The sequence below is a fragment of the Equus asinus genome, chromosome 13 (assembly GCF_041296235.1).
Source record: "Equus asinus isolate D_3611 breed Donkey chromosome 13, EquAss-T2T_v2, whole genome shotgun sequence".
Lineage (NCBI taxonomy): Eukaryota > Metazoa > Chordata > Mammalia > Perissodactyla > Equidae > Equus > Equus asinus.
In genome coordinates this window covers 11,239,748-11,260,933 of record NC_091802.1, presented here as the reverse complement: position 1 = coordinate 11,260,933, position 21,186 = coordinate 11,239,748, and the positions used below count along the sequence as shown (strand labels likewise).

The 21,186-nt window shown below is 50.7% G+C and overlaps 1 protein-coding gene across 3 annotated transcripts; it reads right to left on the bottom strand.

Annotated features, from left to right (window-relative positions):
* Positions 1–322: 322 nt before the first annotated feature.
* ALOXE3 (arachidonate epidermal lipoxygenase 3) lies at positions 323–20,916 on the bottom strand. 3 transcript variants are annotated; one of them, XM_070482374.1, is made up of 16 exons: positions 20,780–20,916; positions 20,103–20,302; positions 19,269–19,473; positions 18,147–18,228; positions 17,222–17,341; positions 16,780–16,905; positions 15,706–15,809; positions 14,975–15,147; positions 13,625–13,768; positions 13,333–13,536; positions 13,154–13,240; positions 12,435–12,604; positions 11,740–11,861; positions 6,807–6,907; positions 6,100–6,270; positions 323–1,753 (listed from the first exon to the last, which is right to left on the bottom strand). In XM_070482374.1, the coding sequence occupies exons 2-16, from the start codon at positions 20,247–20,249 to the stop codon at positions 1,574–1,576; spliced, it is 2,136 nt and encodes a 711-aa protein (XP_070338475.1). In that variant the 5' UTR covers positions 20,250–20,302; positions 20,780–20,916; the 3' UTR covers positions 323–1,573. The 3 variants fall into 3 exon arrangements, with proteins under 3 accessions (XP_070338475.1, XP_044601080.2, XP_070338476.1); XM_044745145.2 differs by having other exon boundaries at positions 16,780–16,902; positions 20,103–20,907; XM_070482375.1 differs by lacking the exons at positions 19,269–19,473; positions 20,103–20,302; positions 20,780–20,916 and adding an exon at positions 18,658–19,262.
* Between the last annotated feature and the right edge of the window lie 270 nt (positions 20,917–21,186).

Genomic DNA, 21,186 nt, shown 5'->3' with positions numbered 1-21,186 from the left:
AGAACCAGAGGTTGAGTCTTCCATGTGTCCAGAAGAGGAACTGAATCTCAGTGGCAACACTACCACACCCAGAAGCTGGATTCTCAGGCTTTGCAAAAAACCTATTTTTTTCCTATCAGCCCTTTGAGTCTGGATATCCTTTCATTTTTTGATGGATGACACTCTGGGAAGTAAAGGCAGGAATGTAGGGCCTGGCTAGGTGGTGGCTCGGGCTGGGAGGCTTCCCGTCTCCAGAACAGGTGATCCAAGGACTCATTGCTGCTGTTGCTTTCTGCAATCCCCGGGTACCCCACCTGCCTACATACGCACATACATATATCAAAACAAAATGAAATATGAGCCAAATATGTTGGTTTTTATTGAACTCACTGGGCTCAAGGACAAAAAGAGGGAGGGATGATAGAGGGGATAGGAGAAGAGCTGGGAAGAGACTCCCCACATACACACTCAAGCCAGGGAGCCTGGCCCTGAGAAGGCAGCTAGAGGTCCAGGTAAGCTGGGCTCTAATTCTAACTCTCCCCTTAAAGACGTTGCAGTCAAAGTAGACCACATAGCAGATCATGGGCACACATCCTTCTTGCCCAGTTTCCAGGCTCTTCCAGAGAAGGACATTGGATTGGTTAGTCCTAGGCTTGGAGGAAAGTGGAAACAAAAAGGCAAGATAGGGGGGCTGGCCCCGTGGCTGAGTGGTTAAGTTCGCACGCTCCGCTGCAGGCGGCCCAGTGTTTCGTTGGTTCGAATCCTGGGCGCGGACATGACACTGCTCATCAAACCACGTTGAGGCAGCGTCCCACATACCACAACTAGAAGGACCCACAACGAAGAATATACAACTATGTACCGGGGGGCTTTGGGGAGAAAAAGGAAAAAATAAAATCTTAAAAAAAAAAAAAAAAAAAAAAAGGCAAGATAGGGGGCTGGCCCCATGGCTGAGTGGTTAAGTTCATGGGCTCCACTTCGGGGACCCAGCATTTTGCCAGTTTGGATCCTGGGTGTGGACATGGCACTGCTCATCGAGCCGTGCTGAGGCGGCGTCCCACATGCCACAACCAGAAGGATCTACAACTAGAATATACAACTATGTACTGAGGGCTTTGGGGAGAAGAAGGAAAAATAAAAGAAGATTGGCAACAGATGTTAGCTCAGGTGCCAATCTAAAAAAAAAAGGCAAGGTAGGAGAAAGAGTTTTGGGATGGGGGAGGACTGAGGAGGATACCTCAGAGTCCCAAGCCAGAAGTCCCAAGGGGAGAAGGTAGATTTTCACAGGAGACAGAAGCAGGAGGCTGCCCAAAGTAGGGCAAACAGTGATGGAGTCCCTTCCTTTCAGAGGGGCCTCTTGTGCATTTGACTTTAGCTGGTGGCTTCTCACCCTGGACCCTGCTGGACTGGTCCCTCACAGTTTAGGGCCCAGTTCATATGATGGTAGAACCATGGCAGGTGGAAAAGGTCTTCATCTGCAGAGGAGACGGTTCAGGCTGACGGAGAACAAGGAGGGCAGAATGGCTTGGAGGACCCTTAGAAGTTGGCCCACCTCACGCTTAGGCCTTTCTTCCAGGGTGGTATGAGGAGGGGTTTAGATGGAGACACTGTTCTCGATGAGGGCAGGGTCTAGGTAGGCGTATGGCAGCGCCAGGCCCCGGTTCCGTTCCTGGATGTCTCGTGAGATCTCGGCCAGGCGTCTCTGGAAGGCGGCGATGCTGTGCCGTGGGGCCTCCTCGGTGAAGTGCTCATCTGGATAGGTGCCCAGGGGACGCTGGGAGAAAATCAGGTGTGGGGTCAGGATGATGTTGAGGACAGGATGGAGAATAATGAAAGACTACATTTGCCAACAAATACAGTCAAGTTGGCTTCTAAGGACATGACCCTTTAGAGCTACTGTACACACAAACCCTTCAAACCACAACCCCAAACCACCTCTCCACGATCTGCACCGAGTAGCCCCCAACACCCACAGCTCATGGAGCGTGGGAGTCAGAATGGGACTTGGAAGCCAGCCAACCCAAGGTTAATGCTGCCTCTGCTGGTAACCTTCTGCCTGTTACTCTGACTCAAGACAGTCTCCGCATCTGAAAGTCAATGGATTTGATTAGTGAATCTGTAAAGGTCCCTTCAGTGCCTGGTCCCTTGCTCTATGAACTAAAAGAACACAACCACATTCATAACACAAGTGAAATCAACATAAACACACCCCAGCAAATATGCCCAAAAATACACCTATTACCTCACAATTTCACAAAACTCAATCCCTGATGACAACCAGATCTGAGGCATCTTCCCAATCAAGGGACATAATGAAACTTTTGCCAACACAATCACTATCACCATACACTATACAATGATATATGTATCACACTATACAGCATGGCCAGCCACAATCGAGAAATACCACCAAGAACAATGCCAACCTGTGCAGTACAGGACTGCCCCTCTCTCCCTGACCACGCCACACAACCAGTTCACCATCCCTGTTCACTGGGCCAGCCTCCTAACCAGCATCCACTGCCTGTTCAATATAACCTTCATAGAATATAACTGTTAGCAATAATACTGATGTTTAAAAAATTCTTTTTTTTTCCTTTGAGGAAGATTAGCCCTGAGCTAACTGCTGCCAATCCTCCTCTTTTTGCTGAGTAAGACTGGCCCTGAGCTAACATCTGTGCCCATCTTCCTCTACATTACATGTGGGATGCCTACCACAGCATGGCATGCCAAGTGGTGCCATGTCCGCAGCCGGGATCCGAACCAGCGAACCCCGGGCTGCCGAAGCAGAATGAGCACACTTAACTGCTGTGCCACCGGGCCAGCCCCTAAAAAATTCTTTGTCTTGTTTTATTGTGCTGGCAGAGCCTTCCAGAACAGTGTTAAATAATAGCAGTAACAGTGGGCATTGTTTTCTTGTCCCTGACTCTAATGAGGAGACTTCTATTGTTTCACTATGAGTACAGTGTTTTCTGAAATACACTTTTTTTTTCCTTCCCCAAAGCCCCAGTGCAGGGTTGTATATCCTAGTCGTAAGTCCTTCCAGTTCATCCACATGAGCCGCCACCACAGCATGGCAACTGACAGACGGGCCCCATGATTCCAGCCCAGGCAAAGAACCTGGGCCGCCAAAGAGGTGAGAGCACTGAACTTTCAACCACTAGGCCATGGGGGATGGCTCTGAAATATACTTTTTATCAATACTCCGTAAGGGAGTTTCATTTTACACTGAGTTTTTATTAGTAATAGCTGTTCACACTTACCAAATGCTTTTCAGCATATTTTGAGATGATTATATCGTGTGTTTCTTTATTGATGTAATGAATTATACCATTAGATTTCATAAGGTTGAACCAACCTTCCATTCCTAGAATAAAGTAGACTTCATCATCGTGCATTATCGTTGTGCTATTTATTATTGGCCTTCATTAACTGATGATATATTTTTAAGACTGTGGTCTTAAAGCGGAATGAGTTTATAATTTTATATTCTTAATCACAGCCAACACACTGCAAGCCCTTACATGGACTATAACAATGGCACAACAATCCTGTAAAACAGGTACTCCCATCATTCCCACTTTACAGATTAAGAAACTGAGGCTTAGAGCAGTCTCATTGCATATCCAAGGTCACATAGGTGGGAGGTATGGATCTTATACTGGAACCTTCTACCTGAGACCCACCTGCCTTCTTAGGAGCATTACCTTTGCCAGGTGCTGGTATCAGGGTTCCCAGTAAAATGATTTGGGAAGCTTCTATACTTTCCCTATACTTTCAAGTAGTTTGAATAATTTAGGAATGACTTGTTCCCTCAAGGTTTAGTAGAATCTCCCTTTGCAGGGAAAAGGATCAGATCGTTTACAACCTTACCCATTCATGTATGGTTCTCATCTCTCCTGGTGTTAAGTTTTGGTTGTTTATGTTTTCCTAGAAAATCATTCATTTCATCAAGATTTCCAAATTTGTTTGCGTAAAACTGTAAGTAGTATTTTCTTCTAATTGTTTTCAGTCTTCTCTGTATTTGTGGCTGTATGTCTTTCCCATTCCTAATGTTGTACATTTATATGCTTTTTTTTCTTGATTAGAATCATCTCTGGTTTCCTTACTTTATTAGGCTTTTCAAAGAATCAATTTTATGTCTTATTTACCAGATTGACACCTAATTTCTAAAACTACAGCAGAGTGTAGCTGTCACAAAAGCAGAACACAGAAATATGACAGCCTGGGTTCAAAGCCTGTTACTAGCTCTGTGACCTTGGGCAAATTGTTTTGTGTCTCTGAAACTTAGTTTTCTCCCCTGTAAAATGAAACTACCATTTATTGAACACTTATATGCCAGGCACTGTATTAAGCATTTTAAATATAGCTACTTATTTATTTTGTGTTTTAAAATGGTATACATAGAGTATCTGATTTAATGACTGAGACGTGACAGATCCTCAGGAAGTGATGATAGCTGCTGTTATCGTTGTTAGAATTTTCCAGGTTAAACTTCCCACTGGTTTATGAGGCGGGAACCCTCCACCCTCATTCTCTGCCTACATATCCCTCTCCACTGTGATGCTGTGATTTATAATAAGAAAAAATATTTGGTCTTCCCTGTTCCTACATAGAGCTCCTAAAACCCTTATATGTGATAAGAATGTTAAAAAGTGCCTTTCCTTATTCAAAATAAGCCCCTTTCAACCACACTTGAGTTTATATTAATGAGGTGACTTCTGGAAAGCCCCTTAGGGTGGGGGCTGGTTGCCAGGGGAATCAACCATGTAATTAGAGGGTTAGAATTTTCAGTCCCACCCCCCAACCTCTGGGGAGGGGAGAAGGGCTGGAGGTTGAATTAATCCCCAGGGGCCAAAGATTTAATCAATCATATCTACGGAATGAAACCTCCATGAACATGTCTAAAATCTGGGTTTGGAGGGCTTTCAGGCTGAACACATGCAGGTGCTGGGAGGGTGGTGCACCCTGAGAGGGCATGGAAGCCCTGCCCCCTTTCCCTCATATCTTGCCCTGTGCATCTCTTCCCTTTGGCTATTCCTGAGTTGTATCCTTTTATAATAAACCAGTAATCTAGTAAGTAAACTGTTTTCTTGAGTTCTGTGAGCTGTTCTAGAAGATGATTGAACCTGAGGAGAGGGTTGTAGAAACCCCTCCTATCCATCCACACAGCCACAGAAGCGGCCTTGCCAAAACACAAATTTAGCCATGTCACCCCAGGCCTAAAACTCTGAAATGACTCCCTGGCTCCCCACTGTCCTCTGAAGGAGTACTGTGCCTGCATGGAACCATTTGTGACCCTACAATCACACCAACAGACTCTCGCCTTCACTTTACTTCATTTCACTTGGTCACATCCTTCTCTCTGCTTAAAAACTAATCCTGCTGCTCCTTTGTCTGCCAAACTCCTACCTGTCACACATGTTTCAGCTTAGATGTCACTTGCTCCAAGAAGCCTTCCTGGGTTTTCCCAGACTCGGTCATTTTCCACAAGGCCCCACCCTCACCTCTGTCACTAGGCTGTAAGCTCACGAGGACAGGGATCATATCTGCCCACCAGTGTATGGTACATTGCGAGTGCTCAAGAAGTATGTGTTGAATGGAGGAATTAGTAAATAAATAATTTCTACAACACTGTGGTGCCCTTTTTCACTTACCTGTGTGTCTCCTCAACTAGACTGTCTGATTCTTGAAGGCAGGAACATCTTGCTCTTTATATGTCTTTATATGCCTGGTGCCCAGTGCTATGTTGACACATGGAAGGTATCCAAAAAACGTAGGTTGAATGTTTGGATGAATGGATGAGTGGTTGATGGATGTGGTTGATTGATGAATAAATGGATAGATGGATGGGTAGATGGATGAACAGATTGGTAGATAGATTGGTAAACTGGTGAACTGGATGGATGTTGTGCCCCAGCTACTAAACTGGTATTTGCTTCAATGTATGTGTTCTGGGATCAACTATCACCTCCAGGAGAAACTGGAGACCCCAAGGCAGCTCAGCAGTGGGCATAAATGCCAGCAGTCAGTCCCCAAGCCTCCCTGGAGCCACCACCCCCACTGCCTAGGCCCTGCAAACCCCCACCCCATAGCCCGCCCCCCACCCCATATACACACCTTGTCGTTGGGTTCTTGGCTGACCAACCAGAAGAGGAGAAGATTTTTACAGGTGACGTTCACTTCTGGGAGGGTGTCTAGGTAACTCTTCAGGGTGGTCGTCCCCTTGGTCTGGGGTGGGGGCTGTCTCATGGATGATGGGGCATTGGGCATCCAGGCTCCAAAGTCATGCTGTGGAGACCCCCACCCCAGCTGAGTCAGCTGGTCAGAGGGGCAGGACCAGTTCCTTCATCATCATCCCTGATCCTGCCCCTACCGCCCCAAAGATCGTGGAAAGGGAAGAGAGCGAGGCGTATACGGCAGAAAGTTCCAAAAGTGGGTCAGGAGCCTGGCTCACCCCTTGTCACTCCCTACCCAATGTTCTAGGACTGGGTGGAGTGAATCACCAAGGAGGATGTAGAGAGGTAATCCTAGGAAAGGGCCTTGGGCCAGCATGCCACACAGAGCAACCTGATACTCTACTAGCCACCTCCTAACCATGACAGAAGCCCGTAAATTCTACTCCCTACACAACACCAACTCGAGTCACCATTACAACCTTGGATCCAGCTCCACCCGTTCATCATCCAACACCAGCTCTGATCATAAACCCACCCCCACCCTGACCCACCTATACTCTCAACCCAAACTCTGGCCTCATGTTCATTGCTGAGCCATGCCACCTTGCACAGTCCACTACTCCCCAGACCGGCCCTCTGCAGCCTCACCTGCCCACTGTTGACAGCAGCGTGCTGGGCGGAGCAGTTGAAGATGATTGCAGTGAGGAACTTCACCAGCTCTCCCAGGGTGCACAGCTGGCGTGGGAAGCCTGGGTGTGGGAGGAAGGGAAGAGGGTGTGGATGGGGGGGACGGGATTCCTAGGGGCAGCTCAGGGCTGGGGCTTACTGCAGGGGGAGAGTGAGGAAGTGAGGGCTAAATATTTGGCCACCACTGTCTTTGGAGTAAAATTAGGGTTGGGCTGAGGTTAGGGATGGTCAACACCAGGGTTTTTGGTCTCTGAAGGGGGTCAGGATAGGAGCTGGGTGCTGGGATCAAACGAGAAAATGCCCAGCCAGCAGAGCTCAGAGCAGAGGAGGCAGGTGCAAGCCAACAGCCAAGCTGCCTCTCCCTGACCGCCAAGGCACTTCTGTCTGCGGCTCACATCAGTGCATAATGATTTAATGCTACCTAATTCACCAAGATTTGTCCAAGCACCCAGTAGGGATCATCCACTGCGGGGCTTAGCAGCAGAGACAGATGACCAGAGAGTGTTAATCATGAGCTCGCAGTGATGGAAGCAGAAGAAAGCTCTCAGGCCAGGGCTTGGCTCTCTGAGGAGAGGGCAGGCAGCACAGAAACAGGCACTGGGACTAATGTGGTTATGGGAGACTTTCCTAAAGGAATAGAAGGGGCCTCCCTGAGCTGAAGAGTGGGTGAGCTTTGAATGGAAAAAAGATGACAGAGGAAGGCACTTTCAGTTGGTCCTCTTGTCTCTGGATCTCACTGGTCTCATCCAATTGTATGGCTCTAACCACCTCCCACTGGTCGATGATTCCCAAATCCACATCTCCGGCTCTGCATGGCCCCTGAACTCTCGACTCAGCAGTGGGTATAAATCTGCAGCTGCTACCTGACATCTCCACCTGAGTGTCTGCAAGGCTTCTCACACTTAGCATTTGCAAAACCTAAGCTTGACTTCCTGTGCACACACACTCCCCAAATCCGTCCTTCCCACAGTGAGCCCATTTTGGTACTCTTTATCCAGTTGCTCAGGCCAAAATCTGTGCACTCACTCCTCTTTTTACCTCATACTGCACATATCAGCAGATACTTCGAGAAACCAATCTTTTCTCACCACCTCCAGTCTCCATCACCACCCACTCTCCATCATCTCGCTCCTGGATGAATCTGGCTTCCACCCTTGCCCCTGACAGCCTGTTCTTCACCTGAAAGTCCCGAGTGAGTGATCCTTTAGAACCATAAATTGAATTATGTCACCATTTGCTAAAACCCTCTAAGGACTTCCACCTCACTTACCCTACCGTGGCCCTACTTGAGCTGGCTCTCGCTCCTTCTCTGACTTCATTTCCTTCCCTAGTTTTCTCCCTCTCACTTACTCTCCTGAAGTCCTCAAACCCACCACATGCTCCCACCTCAGGGCCTTTGCACTCCCTGTATACTTTACCCAGTTATCCACGGAACTAGCTCTTTCACTTCCTTCAGGTCTCTACTCAAACATCAACTCCTCAGAGAGGCCTTCCCTGACCCCCTATCTGAAATGATCCCCCTACCTCTACATGCTATATCCTCTGACACGGTTTCATTCTTCTTAGCATTCATACCCACCTGACATATTTATTATCTGTCTCTCCCCACAAGAACTTTAAGCTCTGGAAAGGCCAGGACTTTTATCTGTCATGTTCCCTGCTGAACGCCAGCACCTGGAACAATACTTAATATTAAAGAGCCCGGTAATTATTGGATGAATGAAGTGAATGCAGGAGAGATTAAGAAGCCAGAGTGGGAAGGATGGGGCCCAAGCAAGGTGAGAGGACAGGGAGGGGACATAATTGGAGATGAGGCTATAGCAGTGTGCCAGGCCAGGTCGTTTCTGGGCAATATTTCAGAGGATTACTAGGGTAGTGGCCCCACAGGCTTGGAGGGCAAGTAGGAAGAGGCTGGGAGAGGTGGGACTGGTTAAGAAGAGACAGCTACCACGATGCAGGAGTCGTGTGAGGACTGGGACTAGTAGAGTGTGGATGGTGACAGTGGGAAATGATGGGGTTAGCCACCAGACTGGATTTAGGGAGAGAGAAAGACAGGAGAGAACATGAGTCAAAGGTGGCTCCAAGGTTTGGAGTCAGGATGACTGGAGAGAGGCTGATGCACCAGAACAGACAGAGAGGTTTGGAGGAGGGACCGGGTATCTGCCTAGAGTGTGTGGGAATTTTCTGAATGTTCTGTTCATGGTTGATAGTCTAACCTTGAGGGCTGAGAATTAAAAAGCCAAGAAGTCAGACCATCTATGGGAATTTTTCTGTGGCTTATATTATGTATTTTTTCCCCTTGAAATATGGAAGCAAAAGGCATAGTGACTGAGTTAATGAGTGCATTTTGCCTTAAAACATATGAATCTAGAATAAGTTTGCACTGGTTCAAAGAGATGTTTGTCAATCTGAAGAATTTCTGATGTATTAAATCAGAGACAAGTTTAATAAAGTAAGATAGAGTTGAGCCAATAGTAACAAGATCCCCTGCTGGGTCTTAAATAGGAAATGGATAACCCCAAATAGAAAATAGCTGCTCAGGATCAGGACTGCCCATGATTGACAGTAGGCTTGCAAAGCATGGGAAGGGGTCACCCTTTAAAAGATCCAAAAGACCTCTGGCTGTCACCACCTTAACCCAGAAATTACTCTTGGCATCATTAACAGTGAGACAACCTGACATTATGTGTCTCCCCATGTGATGCAATGAGGAGAACACAGCATCACCTGAGAAATATTCTTGCCAAAAACACGTAACCTTTAGGTATTACTTCCAGTTGACAAAAAACACAGTGTGTGGAGGAACAAGATGAATGATATCATGAGCAAGCAATTAGATAAATTCAGAAGGTGAGACATTCTACAGATCTGCTAGTCCTGGCTTTTCAATAAGTCCATGTCAGATGTCATGTGATTTAAAGGGGGGGGGGGCTGTCCCAAATTAAAAGAGACTTTAGAGTCGAAACAAAAACTGTATCATGTGGTCCTCGATTGGCTCTGGAATCAACAGGATCAACCGAGGGAAAATGGGAGAAGGGAGGAAATTTGAACATGGACTAGATAAGAGGGTGATATTGGAGATTATTGTCAATTTTGTTAAGCATGATGATAGTATGCGGTTGTGTAGAAAAACATTTTTTTGAGTTGCATATTGATTAGGACTGAAATATGAAATATTCTAATTTGCTTTAAAAGACTTCAACAGTAAACAAAAGCAACAGATTAATCAAATATGGCAAAGATGTTAACAGTTGTTGAATCTGGGTGATAGGTAAATAGGTGTTCATTACATTATACTCTCTATGCTTGTATGTTTAAAAAATTTTGTTTAAAAAAAAACAGGCTCGGAGTCCACTACAGGTAGGGCTGCAAAGCTGTCCATTCTATTTGCAGGTGACCTGAGACCACCCCTCCTCCCTGGGTCTCCCCAGGCGGGAACTCCTCTGGGTGACCACCAGAAGCGCTGAGTCAGCTGAAACCCACATCCCTGCTGAGAGATGTCCCAGGCAGTGAGAGTCTTCCACCTCGGGCTAGGGCTGGGGGAACCAGAGGATGGACATTTGTGCCACTTTGAGCTTTTCCTTTTCTTCCACTACACCCAGACACAGAGGCCTCTGCTACATGGTCCAGTGCCCAGAGTATACACCATATATTACAGTGGCACCAGGGAAGTAGGCCATGAAGAATAGCAATAGGGTATATAACCCGAGTGAGGCCAGAAGTCATTCTATAGTGATGACTTGTAGTTTTCATGTGCAGGTCCCAAGGGTGACAATGAGACAGCCAAAAACGAAAGTCCTTCAGGGAATAGAGAATGGGGAGATTTCCAAGTCTGGAAGCAGCTACAGAGGAAAAACCGGAGAAAGGGTCATTGTGTTAGGGAGGGGTAGAGAGAGGAAACAGAGATCCAGGACAAACCAACAGCTGGGATGGGGACCTGGGAAGAAGTGAGAGGTTCAGAAGGAGATATCCTGGGCCGGCCCCGTGGCACAGCAGTTAAGTGCGCACGTTCCGCTTCTCAGCAGCCCAGGGTTTGCCGGTTGAGATCCCGGGTGTGGAGATGGCACCACTTGGCACGCCATGCTGTGGTAGGTGTCCCACATATAAAGTAGAGGAAGATGGGCATGGATGTTAGCTCAGGGCCAGTCTTCCTCAGCAAAAGAGAGGAGGACTGGCAGCAGGTAGCTCAGGGCTAATCTTCAAAAAAAAAAAAAAAAAAGAAAAGAAAGAAAGAAGGACATATCCTGCCTGGAGCTAAGGGAAGACTTTAAAGAAGGGAGGGTGGTCTGGGGCATCTGCTTGGCACTGAGGTTAAGCAAAGGAGGCTTAAGAGGAGGCCATGGTGTTGGTGGGTCTGAGAGGCCTCTCAGGCAGTGTCAGAAGAGAGGGAAGAGTTAGGGTTTGCTGACAGGTGTAAATAAGGAGGAATCAGGCAGCAGAAGGACCAACCCACTCCATGAAGCCAAAGGAAGTGAGAGAGGTTGGTGGCTGGAGGGGCCACCTGGCAAGACAAACATGAGAGAGTATGAGAGAAGTTTCCAGAATCCTTTGTGTTTGAGGCTGAAGATGGCTCCTACCGCATGAGGCAACACATCCATAGAGCTCAGCAAGCAGAAGTGAATGGACGGGTTTGTGTAAAGGTCAAGGAGGACCAGAGGGGCACAGCGTAGTGGTCGAAAGCAAGGGCTTTGGAGAGGGTGAGAGCTGGCCCTGGATCCTGCCTCTGCCGCTTACTATCTTCAGGCTTCTCCATGCCTATTCCTTATCTGTTCAGTGGGGCTAATAACACAATGTACTTCAAAGGCTGGTCAGTAAGTAGGAACTGATTAATGGTGGCATCAGGGGGAGCACTGGGTCATTGAGAGCCTGTGGTTGGGGGATGGAGAGAGGATACCTGAGCTTTCTCGGCCCAGAAATGCCTGAGCAAAAATCTCGCCAACCCAGGCCTGCAGCTCTGAATCCTGCTGCACAGATGCATCACTGGGATAATAGTAGCTCACGATTTCCGAGACAAAGCTGCAGAAAAGAGATACTCCATGCCACAGCAGTGACCTCGGGCTCAGGCCTGGCCAGAAAACCGAGGCCCATTGCTGCTCAGGCTGGGGAGAGCCAGCTGGCCAGAGTCCACTGAGAGTCCACAGGGATTCAAGTCTCACCCTCACTCCTGAGTCAGGGGTGCTCTGGGCCTCCTTCCAGCCCAGGAGGCTAGGGGAAGAGTGCACTGAGGAGAGCCTGACTCATCCTGTATCCCGCCACACTTAGCACCCAGGAGAAAGAAGACCTGCCTGCCTGGGGGCCCCAGCCCACACTAGCTGTTGCACCTGCCCTGACTCCTCTGGACACCCCATCCTTCCCTTCCTCCATTGCATTTATGCACAGCCCAGGCCCTCTCCAGCCCACAGCTATCTGCCATTTCATAGGGACCCCAACCGCAACTCTCACCCTTGGGGTGCCCCATGCTGGGGTCTGAGAACCCCCGAAACCCCCAGCAATAAGCACCCCAGCCTTCTTGAGCACAGGGGCCCACACTGCCCCTGGGCCAGCAGGCGCTGGTAGGGCCAGATTGGCTGCAGGGTCCCAAGCCCACACCTCTCGATGGCGGCCCAGATCTTTAGGCCGTCGTCTCGGTAATGGTAGTTGGGGATGGCCAGGACGCCACGGGCCCGCAGGCTGTCCGGAAGGCAGAAATTGGTGTAGGTGAAGTGGGCCAGACCGGTGCTCATGAGGTAGAGGAGGCCTTGCCGCCCGATGGACGTGACCTAAGGACACAGCACAGCTGGCTCCCGGGTGGGCCCAACCCCCACCCCAGTGCCTGGGGACGAGATTGGTCTAGTGACTCAGCAGAGGGGATTTTTCAGTTAATCAATCAGTCTAAGACCACGGATCAAACACTCATAGTGGCCCGATGTGGGCCGCGCGGGTTGCGGCCCTACTACGTGCACAGTAGGTAACCTTGAAGTGTTCGGTAACCAGAAGAATGAACTAAATGCCGGGCAGGCAGGGAGGCGAGAGCCGGGGCAGGGTCAGCAGGGGGGCTTTGCTCAGCCTGGGGTTGCCCTGCCCACCTCCAGGAGCCTTTGGAACCAGGGCCTGAGGGCGTGAGGCCCGTGGGTGGGATTGACCCCAAAGGGGCAAGGTTTAGCTGCAGCTCAAGTAGGAGACTGACGCAAAGGGGCGGGGCTTGTGGGAAGGTGCTGTCAGGGACTGTAGAATGGGATTGGTGGCCGAACAAGGCTTGTGGGCGGGGCAAAGCGTCCTCGGGGGCGGGGCCTCAGAGACGGGGAGGGCAGGGAGCCGGGAAGCCGCACCTTGTCCACAAGGCCCTCGGGGTTGAGCAGCGTGGCCCTTGCGATGGTGTTCACTTGCAGCGTGTAGCGAGTGTGGGGAAGCAGGAGCTGCAAGCGGGATGAGGTCACAGGAGCCGAAGGTCAGGGGAGAAGGCCGCCTTGGCTCCGCCCCCTCTGGCCCGCCGGGGGTTCGTACAGACCTTGTAGATGGGATGGCAGAGCGGCAGCTGACGCAGCGTGGCGATGGCGAAGGCCTCGCACAGCAAATGCGTGCACAAAAAGTGCGTGTTGTTCTCGTGCACCAGGAACTCAGAGTTGCGTACCCAAGTCTTGGCCACCATCCAGTCCCAGTCGGAGTCAGTGGGCAGAAAGATGGGGCTGTTGGGCCCGGGGGTCTGGCTGAGCTGCGTCCAAGAAGAATAAGGGGGTGAGGCTCAAGACTGCTAGTGTGCCTCCTGAGGCCCCGCCCCCGAGCCCCCGCCCCAGGCTCACCTGGATGGCCAAGGGTACCAGCGCCCCCTGGGGATTGAGCCACAGCAGACAGAGCGGGGCGGCCACGTACTGCTGGCTGCCGTTTAGGCAGTGGACGGGGACCTCCGCTAGGATCCAGTAGTCGGCTAGGAAGATGTTCCCCCTCTGAAGAAGGCGCACAAAGGTTTAGAATACTATCCCCACCCGCGCTCAGCTTCCCTCTCCGTGCTCTGTCCACCCACTCCAGCCTGAGCCTCAGTAATGCTTGGTGCCTGCACTAATGGCCTATGCTTGGTACCCCACCCTTCCAAGAATGTCCGGAATGAGGTCCAGCAGAGTCTCGGTGTGCAGCCTCTCACCTTGTCACTGACTAGTTGCCCCAGGAACTCAGGCGTGGGTTTGGAAGCATTCAACTGTTTTTTCCAAATTGTTTTTTTTTTTCCTTTTGTTATGTCAAGGAGATGCAATCACCAAAGGCCCTGAACTAGACCAAGCCTCACCACAAAAGCTATGCCTATGACCTTTGCTTTATTTTTAATGCTAAGCCTCTCCAGGAGGAGCTTAGGCCTTATTACTGCAACCTGCAGTGTATGTGGAAGCATGTTTTCCAACTGAGCCTGCACAAGCGAATACCCACCTCTTCCTTTTGAATATTCATCCCCATCTGAAATAAAAGGTCCCTGCTTCTCTTTGTTCTGGGACGCCATGACTCTGGAGATGATTCCTCATGGTCTCCTATTTGCTGCAAACATACCTTACTTTGTGAGACAACTACTTCTGGTGGAGAGTCTGATTTAACTGGCCAGGCGGGAATGCCCTTTGGTTTTGGTAACAAGCTGCCTTCCCAGCTTGGACAAGCCAGCGTCCTCTCCCCCTCCCCCCATAACTGGTCCTTTCTACGCTGTCAACTCAGTCGACCTCAGCATATCGAACAACAGAAAAATCAACACACAATGAGAATTCACCAACGTCTTTGCCAGCCTTCTGGAGGCTGCCTGAGGGCTTGGGTGCCCCAGAGAGACTGGATCATCGTCTTCTCCCACACCCTGAGAGCTCCTAGTTCTCCATGATTGTTCCTGCTGTATCTGTCTTAAAACAGCCTTCTCCCAGCCTCAGCCCCCTGGGATCTTGGAGGCCCTTCTCCTAGATGTCTGTCCTGCAGCTGCCCTGCTCGTTCATATCACTTTACCAGGCCCCATCTCAGGCCTCAAGCCACCCTGAACCCCATTTGGCTCTCTTCTATATCTGCTCGACTTGAAAGGTGCAGGGCCAGGGCTACCCAGAGGGCAAGGCCAACAGGCTGGATGTGGCCCAGCCATCCCGCCCCTGTCCTCCACACACTTCCCTTGTCCATAATGGCAACTCACCCACCTCTAGCTCTGTCTGCAGGCAGGTGGCTGATCCCAGCAAGGGAGCCACCATGTCACTGGTGACAGGCAGCTTTCTGGGCAAGCTGGAGAGGCAATGGAGCATGACAGGATTGACACCATTCAGGTACTGGTACCCAAAGAAGTGGTCTTCATGCCAGTGCTCTGTGACGTACTCTAGGGGGCAAGAGAGGGGAGCCAGTTGGTTCGGAAACTACTTCTCTAGATCCTGCTCCTGCCCAGCCTTTTAGTTATACTGTGGTTTAGATTTTCCTCCCAGCAACTCTGTGAGGTAGGTATAATTATATCTTCAATTTAACACTGGACACTGAGAGTCAACAAGATGGAGTGACTTGCTCAGTTAGTGGCAGAACAGGGATCTGAACCCAGGTCTGGCCCCAAAGCCCAGAAGTCTTGGTGGTGGGGGTAGAGGAAGAGAGGAAAGTGCATATGATCAGGATTAGGACTCCTGAAATGGCCCTTGACCCTCTCCTAGGCAAGGGGTGTCTCTCTGTCATCACTCCCTTATTCTTGTCCCCTCCCAGAGGAAGGAGAGATGCCCTGGTTCCTGAGGGGAATCTGTGAGATTGCCACCAGTGAAACCAGGAACCCCTCAACTATAATCCAGCATTCTCCCTGAGAGGGCTGGAAAAAGGCCCTTTCCCAGAATGGGGTAGAGGGGTCTGAGGCTGGGGTAGGGTGGAGGATGGACTTCTCCTGCCCAACTCTGCACACCCGAAGTGAAGGTCTTGTGGCACCAGAAGATATTCCGGATGTCATCCAGCTTCTTCCAGGAGCCCCTGCGGTCCAGCAGCCCTCGAAGCTTCATGCCCAAGGACCTGAGTGGGAGGGGAAGTGAGGGTGGGGGCTGGGAGCTGCCAGGAGCACTGTGCTCCTCACCTAGAGGGCTGGAGGAACCTGACAAGGTCAATGTTCAAAGCAGAGGTGCCTAACAACCCGCATGGGAGAAAAGTCTAGTGGCCAACCGAGGTTTTGTAGGGGTAACTCCACACCGTACACAAGTGGTGCACGTGGCCACGTGGTGCGGATAAGTCATCCTCATTGTGTCGACTGTACCCTCTCCAGCCACATCACAAGCAGAGCCTCAGCTGTTGAATGAGCTGCTAATGACCCCTCTGATTGGTAACTAATCACACAACACCTCTCCCTTGTGATACTGTGAGTTCCTCACAGCCAAATCAATGTCCTAGTACTACTACTCAGTAACATCTATTGAGAAATTATTTTGTGCTGGGTGTTATGTCATTAAGTTCTCCTCCAAACCTGTGAGGTAAGTATGAATACTATTGTCATTTTACAAATGAGGAAACTATGTAGAGGCTAAGTGGAAATCAAGATCATACAGCTAGAAAGTATTGGTTCTGGGATTTGAACTTGAGCTGTCTGACCATCTCATTAAAGCTTAAGGGCCGGGCCTCTGTCCTACTCACCGTGGTCCCACCAACAGTGCCTGGGACCATGCTTTGCACAGACCAGGTACTCAGTTAATTGTATTGGTTTGAGGAATGGAAAGCGAAGGGATGACTTAAGAGCAAAGAGGAGGCGATGGGGAGATAGAAAAAGGAGTTGCCTAAGGAGGGAGAGGAGCCTGAGGGGCAGAGAGAGGGGAGACTGACAGAGAGGGGAGATTAGGGGAAGAGAGGGAGAGACTGAGGAGTAGGGAGAAGAGAGACCGAGGCAGAGAGGGGGGAGCCTGGGGGGGTCAGAGAGAGCAGAGATGTGGCTGTGCATCAAAGGGGCAGAGGCAGACAGGAGAGTGAGCAGGTGTGCAGAGGGCAGTGGCCTCACGCAGGGATGGCGTTGAAGAGCAGCGAGGTTATCTTGGTGGCCGAGTAGCGAATATTGGGCTCCATGTGCAGCAGGGATGGGATGTCAATTTTCATAGGGAAGCCAGGCAGGTACCGATTCCCGCTGCTGGGGAGCAGGGGGAGCAGAAAGAAAGAAACCAGTCAGAGGGACCTGCAGTCCACTCCCCTTAATTCCTTCCCTCTCTCCCCAACCAGTGTCCCCAAGCCTCCCCTCAGACCAGACTTGTCCCCTGCCCTCTCTCCTGCCTGTACCCACCTCCTCCTCTCTGCCAGACCGCTGGGGCCATCCCTGCCCATTCTGCTCTGACACTTGAATTAATCTGCACTTGTCATAGACCCTGACTTCCAGGGCCCCATTCTCACAACAGACCCTTCACTTCACACTTCCTCTACCTTCTTCCCAAGCCTGGGTCCTTCCTCACCTGTCACCCTGGTCTGCACAAGGTGCCGTCTTGGTCAAGGCAAATTTCTTGTTTGACTCCATCTCCTCAAAGCTGCTGACATCCACAATGCCAGGGAAGCCAGGAGCATAGACTTTCCAGCTTCCAAGGAAAAAGAGGTCAGAGATGGCAAGTGAAACTTAGGGTAAACAGAAGCCTTCACTGTTAAGACATGGCTTTAAATTAAAACTCGCAGAAACCACCCGTTTTCTGGGTAGGTGACAAAGAATTGGAATTTTCTCCCCGAAGGCACTGAGCTTCAAATCAGAGTGGCATTTGAGGATGACATGAATGTCTAGGCTGGTTTAGAGTTGGTCTGTGTTGAGATCAAGATCACGGCTGAGGGGCTGGCCCCATGGCCGAGTGGTTAATTCCCGTGCTCTGCTTCAGCAGCCCAGGGTTTCGCTGGTTTGGATCCTGGGCATGGACATGGCACCGCTCGTCAGGCCGTGCTGAGGCAGCGTCCCACATGCCACAACTAGAACACACAACTATATACTGGGGGGCTTTGGGGAGAAGAAGAAGAAGAAAAGAAAAACGAAGATTGGCAACAGATGTTAGCTCAGGTGCCAATCTTTAAAAAATAAAGATCATGGCCAGTTTAGGGGGAGGCTGAGGATAGGCTGAGATTGGTCAACAATAGGGTCATGTCTGATACTTGGGTCACACCAAAGGCAGCTGGGGGTTGAGTGTGGATTCATTGATGGTATTGGGACAACTGTTGGTACTGGTGTTCTGGTATGGACTCAGGGACAATGTTAGACTGACGTCAGACGTTAGACGTTTAAATCAGGGCCCTGATCTTTGGGCTCCCAAAGTTGGAACTGAGGTCAGAGTTAGTAACAGTCTGATTAAGGCTGAGGTCAGAATAAAGATGGGGAACGAAGTCAGATTAGGCTGCCCTTACCGGTAGCATTCCTGTCGGGCCTGGATTTCCCGTTTCCTGTGATCCAGAAGGAGAGGAAGGGAGTCCTGACAAACAGTTCTTGCTGTGGGGAATGAAAATTACTCATCATATAAGTCTCTTTTCAAACAACATCTCCTCCAGCAAACCTTGCCTGAACTCCCTAGCCCTTGGACCTGATCCCTCAGTGACATGCATGTCCCATGTTCTTCCTGTATTCATCAGTAGAAGGGATTCAGGACAACCTCACCCCAAAATTAAAACAATTTTCCTAAGTATTTGCAAATTTGTCTCCTTTCCAAGACTATAAACTCTACTGTATTCATTTTTTTGTATTCTCAGCATCTAGCATGGTGTCTGGTACTGTGCACATAACATGCACTTGACAAATGGCTGATGAACAAATATATTTTGTGAAGTGAGGGGTGCATGTGCTGTGATGGTCGATGGGGGTTCAGAGTAAAGTCTATGAAGAACTCACTGTGGGCTGAGGGGTAATGTTCACTTGCCTCACCTTGGCCTAGAACGTCATCTCTCATCGCTCAGACTCATCACAACACGTGGACCAGTCCTAGTATTGCCTCTCCAGACCAGACAGCTCGGGAGATCCGGGGGTCCAGAGGCCGAAGAAACTCGAAGCCAGCACCCTTGAAAGGCCCCCCAGATTCAAAAAGGAATCTGAATAGCATTTCACAGGCACTTCATCCACACCAGAAAAGCCAGTAGTAGTGGCCAGGGCATCTCCAGCTAAATCGTCTAAATATTCAGGGCTACTCCACCTGTTCAAATGCAATTACTCAGCTTGCAGGTTAATTCCTCTCTGGCCTCCAGAAGAATTCACTCTGGGAAGTGCAGAGGGAGTCAGTGGTAAGCAAACCGCCGTCTGTGTGTGTTTGCGTCTATAAGCGATGTGAGTGTGCGTGAGCGTGCATGTCTGTGCGTCTGCAGAGAGGTAAATATTGCTCAGAAGGCCCCTGCATTTCAGGGCTTTGGAGGCTTACTTTCTCCAGAAAGCATCTACTTGGGAGCCCTGAGTTCCTGTTACCCCAACCCTAACTCTATTCCCTACACCTAATCCCAACAGATGCTTTCTGCAGCACAAACCAGCCCCTGCCTCTGACCCACCTGTTCCTGGTCGCAGCTCTATGGTGCAGTAGCCCTCAATCCATTGATAGCAGGGGAAGTGAGAAAGGGTACCATCATGGGCAGTGACACAGATGTAGCTGCAGTACCAGGAGTCTTTGGGGAAGAAAGCATAGCGTTCTTTGTGTAGACGCAACAGCAAGAGCTCACCCAACTCCGCTGAGCAGCGCACCTTGTACTTCTGCACCTGAGGGGACCAAGAGAGTAAGCAAGTGAGAGGCAAGGAACTGCCGGGGCCATCCTTGCGCCTTTCAATGTGCGTCTACACCCACACCTATTCTGGCTTACAAACCTGAGCTGCTGCTAACCCATGCGATGCCTTCATATGAATTAGAAAAAGGCACCCCTTCATCCTGGCAGAAGCAGCCACAGCTACCACAGGCACGGTGTGTGACCAGAGTGGGTTTTGTGTTTCACTAGCATCCTTGGCAGCCCGCACCCTTGTGTAGGCCACCAGCAAACAATCCTGGGGCCTGGCAGAGGCAGGCAGGTCCCCTCCAGAGAAGAGGAAACCCAGGCTCAGAGAGGGTATGCAACTTGCCCAAAGCCCACCTTCAGTTATTGGAAGAGAAGCGAGGAAGCCAGTGGAATTCTCCTGACCCCCTGCCCAGGGCTCTTTCTTCACAGCCCTGCCTGGGTAAGGTTTATCATCCACAGGAAAGACAGGGACCAGAATAGGGATGGTGAAGAAGTTAGGGTCAGCATCCAGAGCTCTGCAGGACTTGATGAGCTCTGGAGGAAACTCCTCCCCTCTTCAGGGTCCCCTGCCAGCCCTGCCCCTCAGAGGTCACTCCTTGCTCTCTCCTCCGTACTCACCGATCCAGGGGTGAAGTCCCTGCCCAGATGATCCAGCAGCTGCTTGGGGCTCTCACCACACGTGCCCACGAGTGTGATGGAGATGTTGTCCAGCGTGCCGGCCATCAGGTAGGGACCAGTGGTCACACAGACGCGGTACACGGCCATGATGGGAGGGAAGGAGAGATGCCCCGGCAACGTTGGCTAGAGCAGCAGCTGGCCTGGAGGAGGTAAGTGGCAGGCCGGGCAGGGCTGGGCTACTGGGCTGCTGAGTGAAGGGCTGGGGGACAGGGTCTGCCTCTGGAGAAAAGCCCAGCTCTCTCTGGGTTGCTCTTGGGCTCTTTCTCTCTGGGAGCTCCAGCCTGTGTCCTTGCTCACTTTGGGCTTCCTCTCCCCGCCCACAGTCTTGCGCCCTAATGGTTGTTTGCTTGTCTCTGGCACAGCCGGTCCCTCTGGCTGACAGGACAGGGCTCACCCAGATGGATATCAGGGGCCCAAATCCCATTGGCAAGGGAGGGACCAGATGCTGAGGTGGGGACAAGGAGTATATGACGTCTGTATGATTGGGACACTGCCCTCCTCCTGGTCAGGGGCTGACTGACGCCCTGGGGCCCTTGTCTGCCCCCTCCCCAACTTCCCCCAAGACCCTTTTTCCTCTCTCTCAGCCAGAACTGGGCACAGGGCACTCGCGTTCTTACTTGTGAATCATCTATGTGAGTCACTATACTCAAGTGAGCCACACTCGGCCATAAATCACACGTGACTACAGCCACACGCAGGTGAGTCGCACACGCATCCCTGCACACCGCATAGGGGTCAGAAACAACTCTCCTATCTTCCCCCGCACTCTGTACCACCGTCGCCACGCCGGCCCTCTGTATCCTCGATCTTCGGCACGCCCGATCTCAGTCTCTCCCTTGGAATAGGGCCAGTCAGGGGACCGAAGTGGACTCCGGGCGCACAATGTCTGAAGGCCCCACGTGGCATTCTTTCCGCTCCGGGCCTGCTCTCGGCCTTCGGGGCCGTGGGCGGGATTGGAGGGGCCGGGGTGCATGGGCTTCAGGTCATCAGGGCTGGGGAGAAACCTCTCCACGAGGAAAGCCCG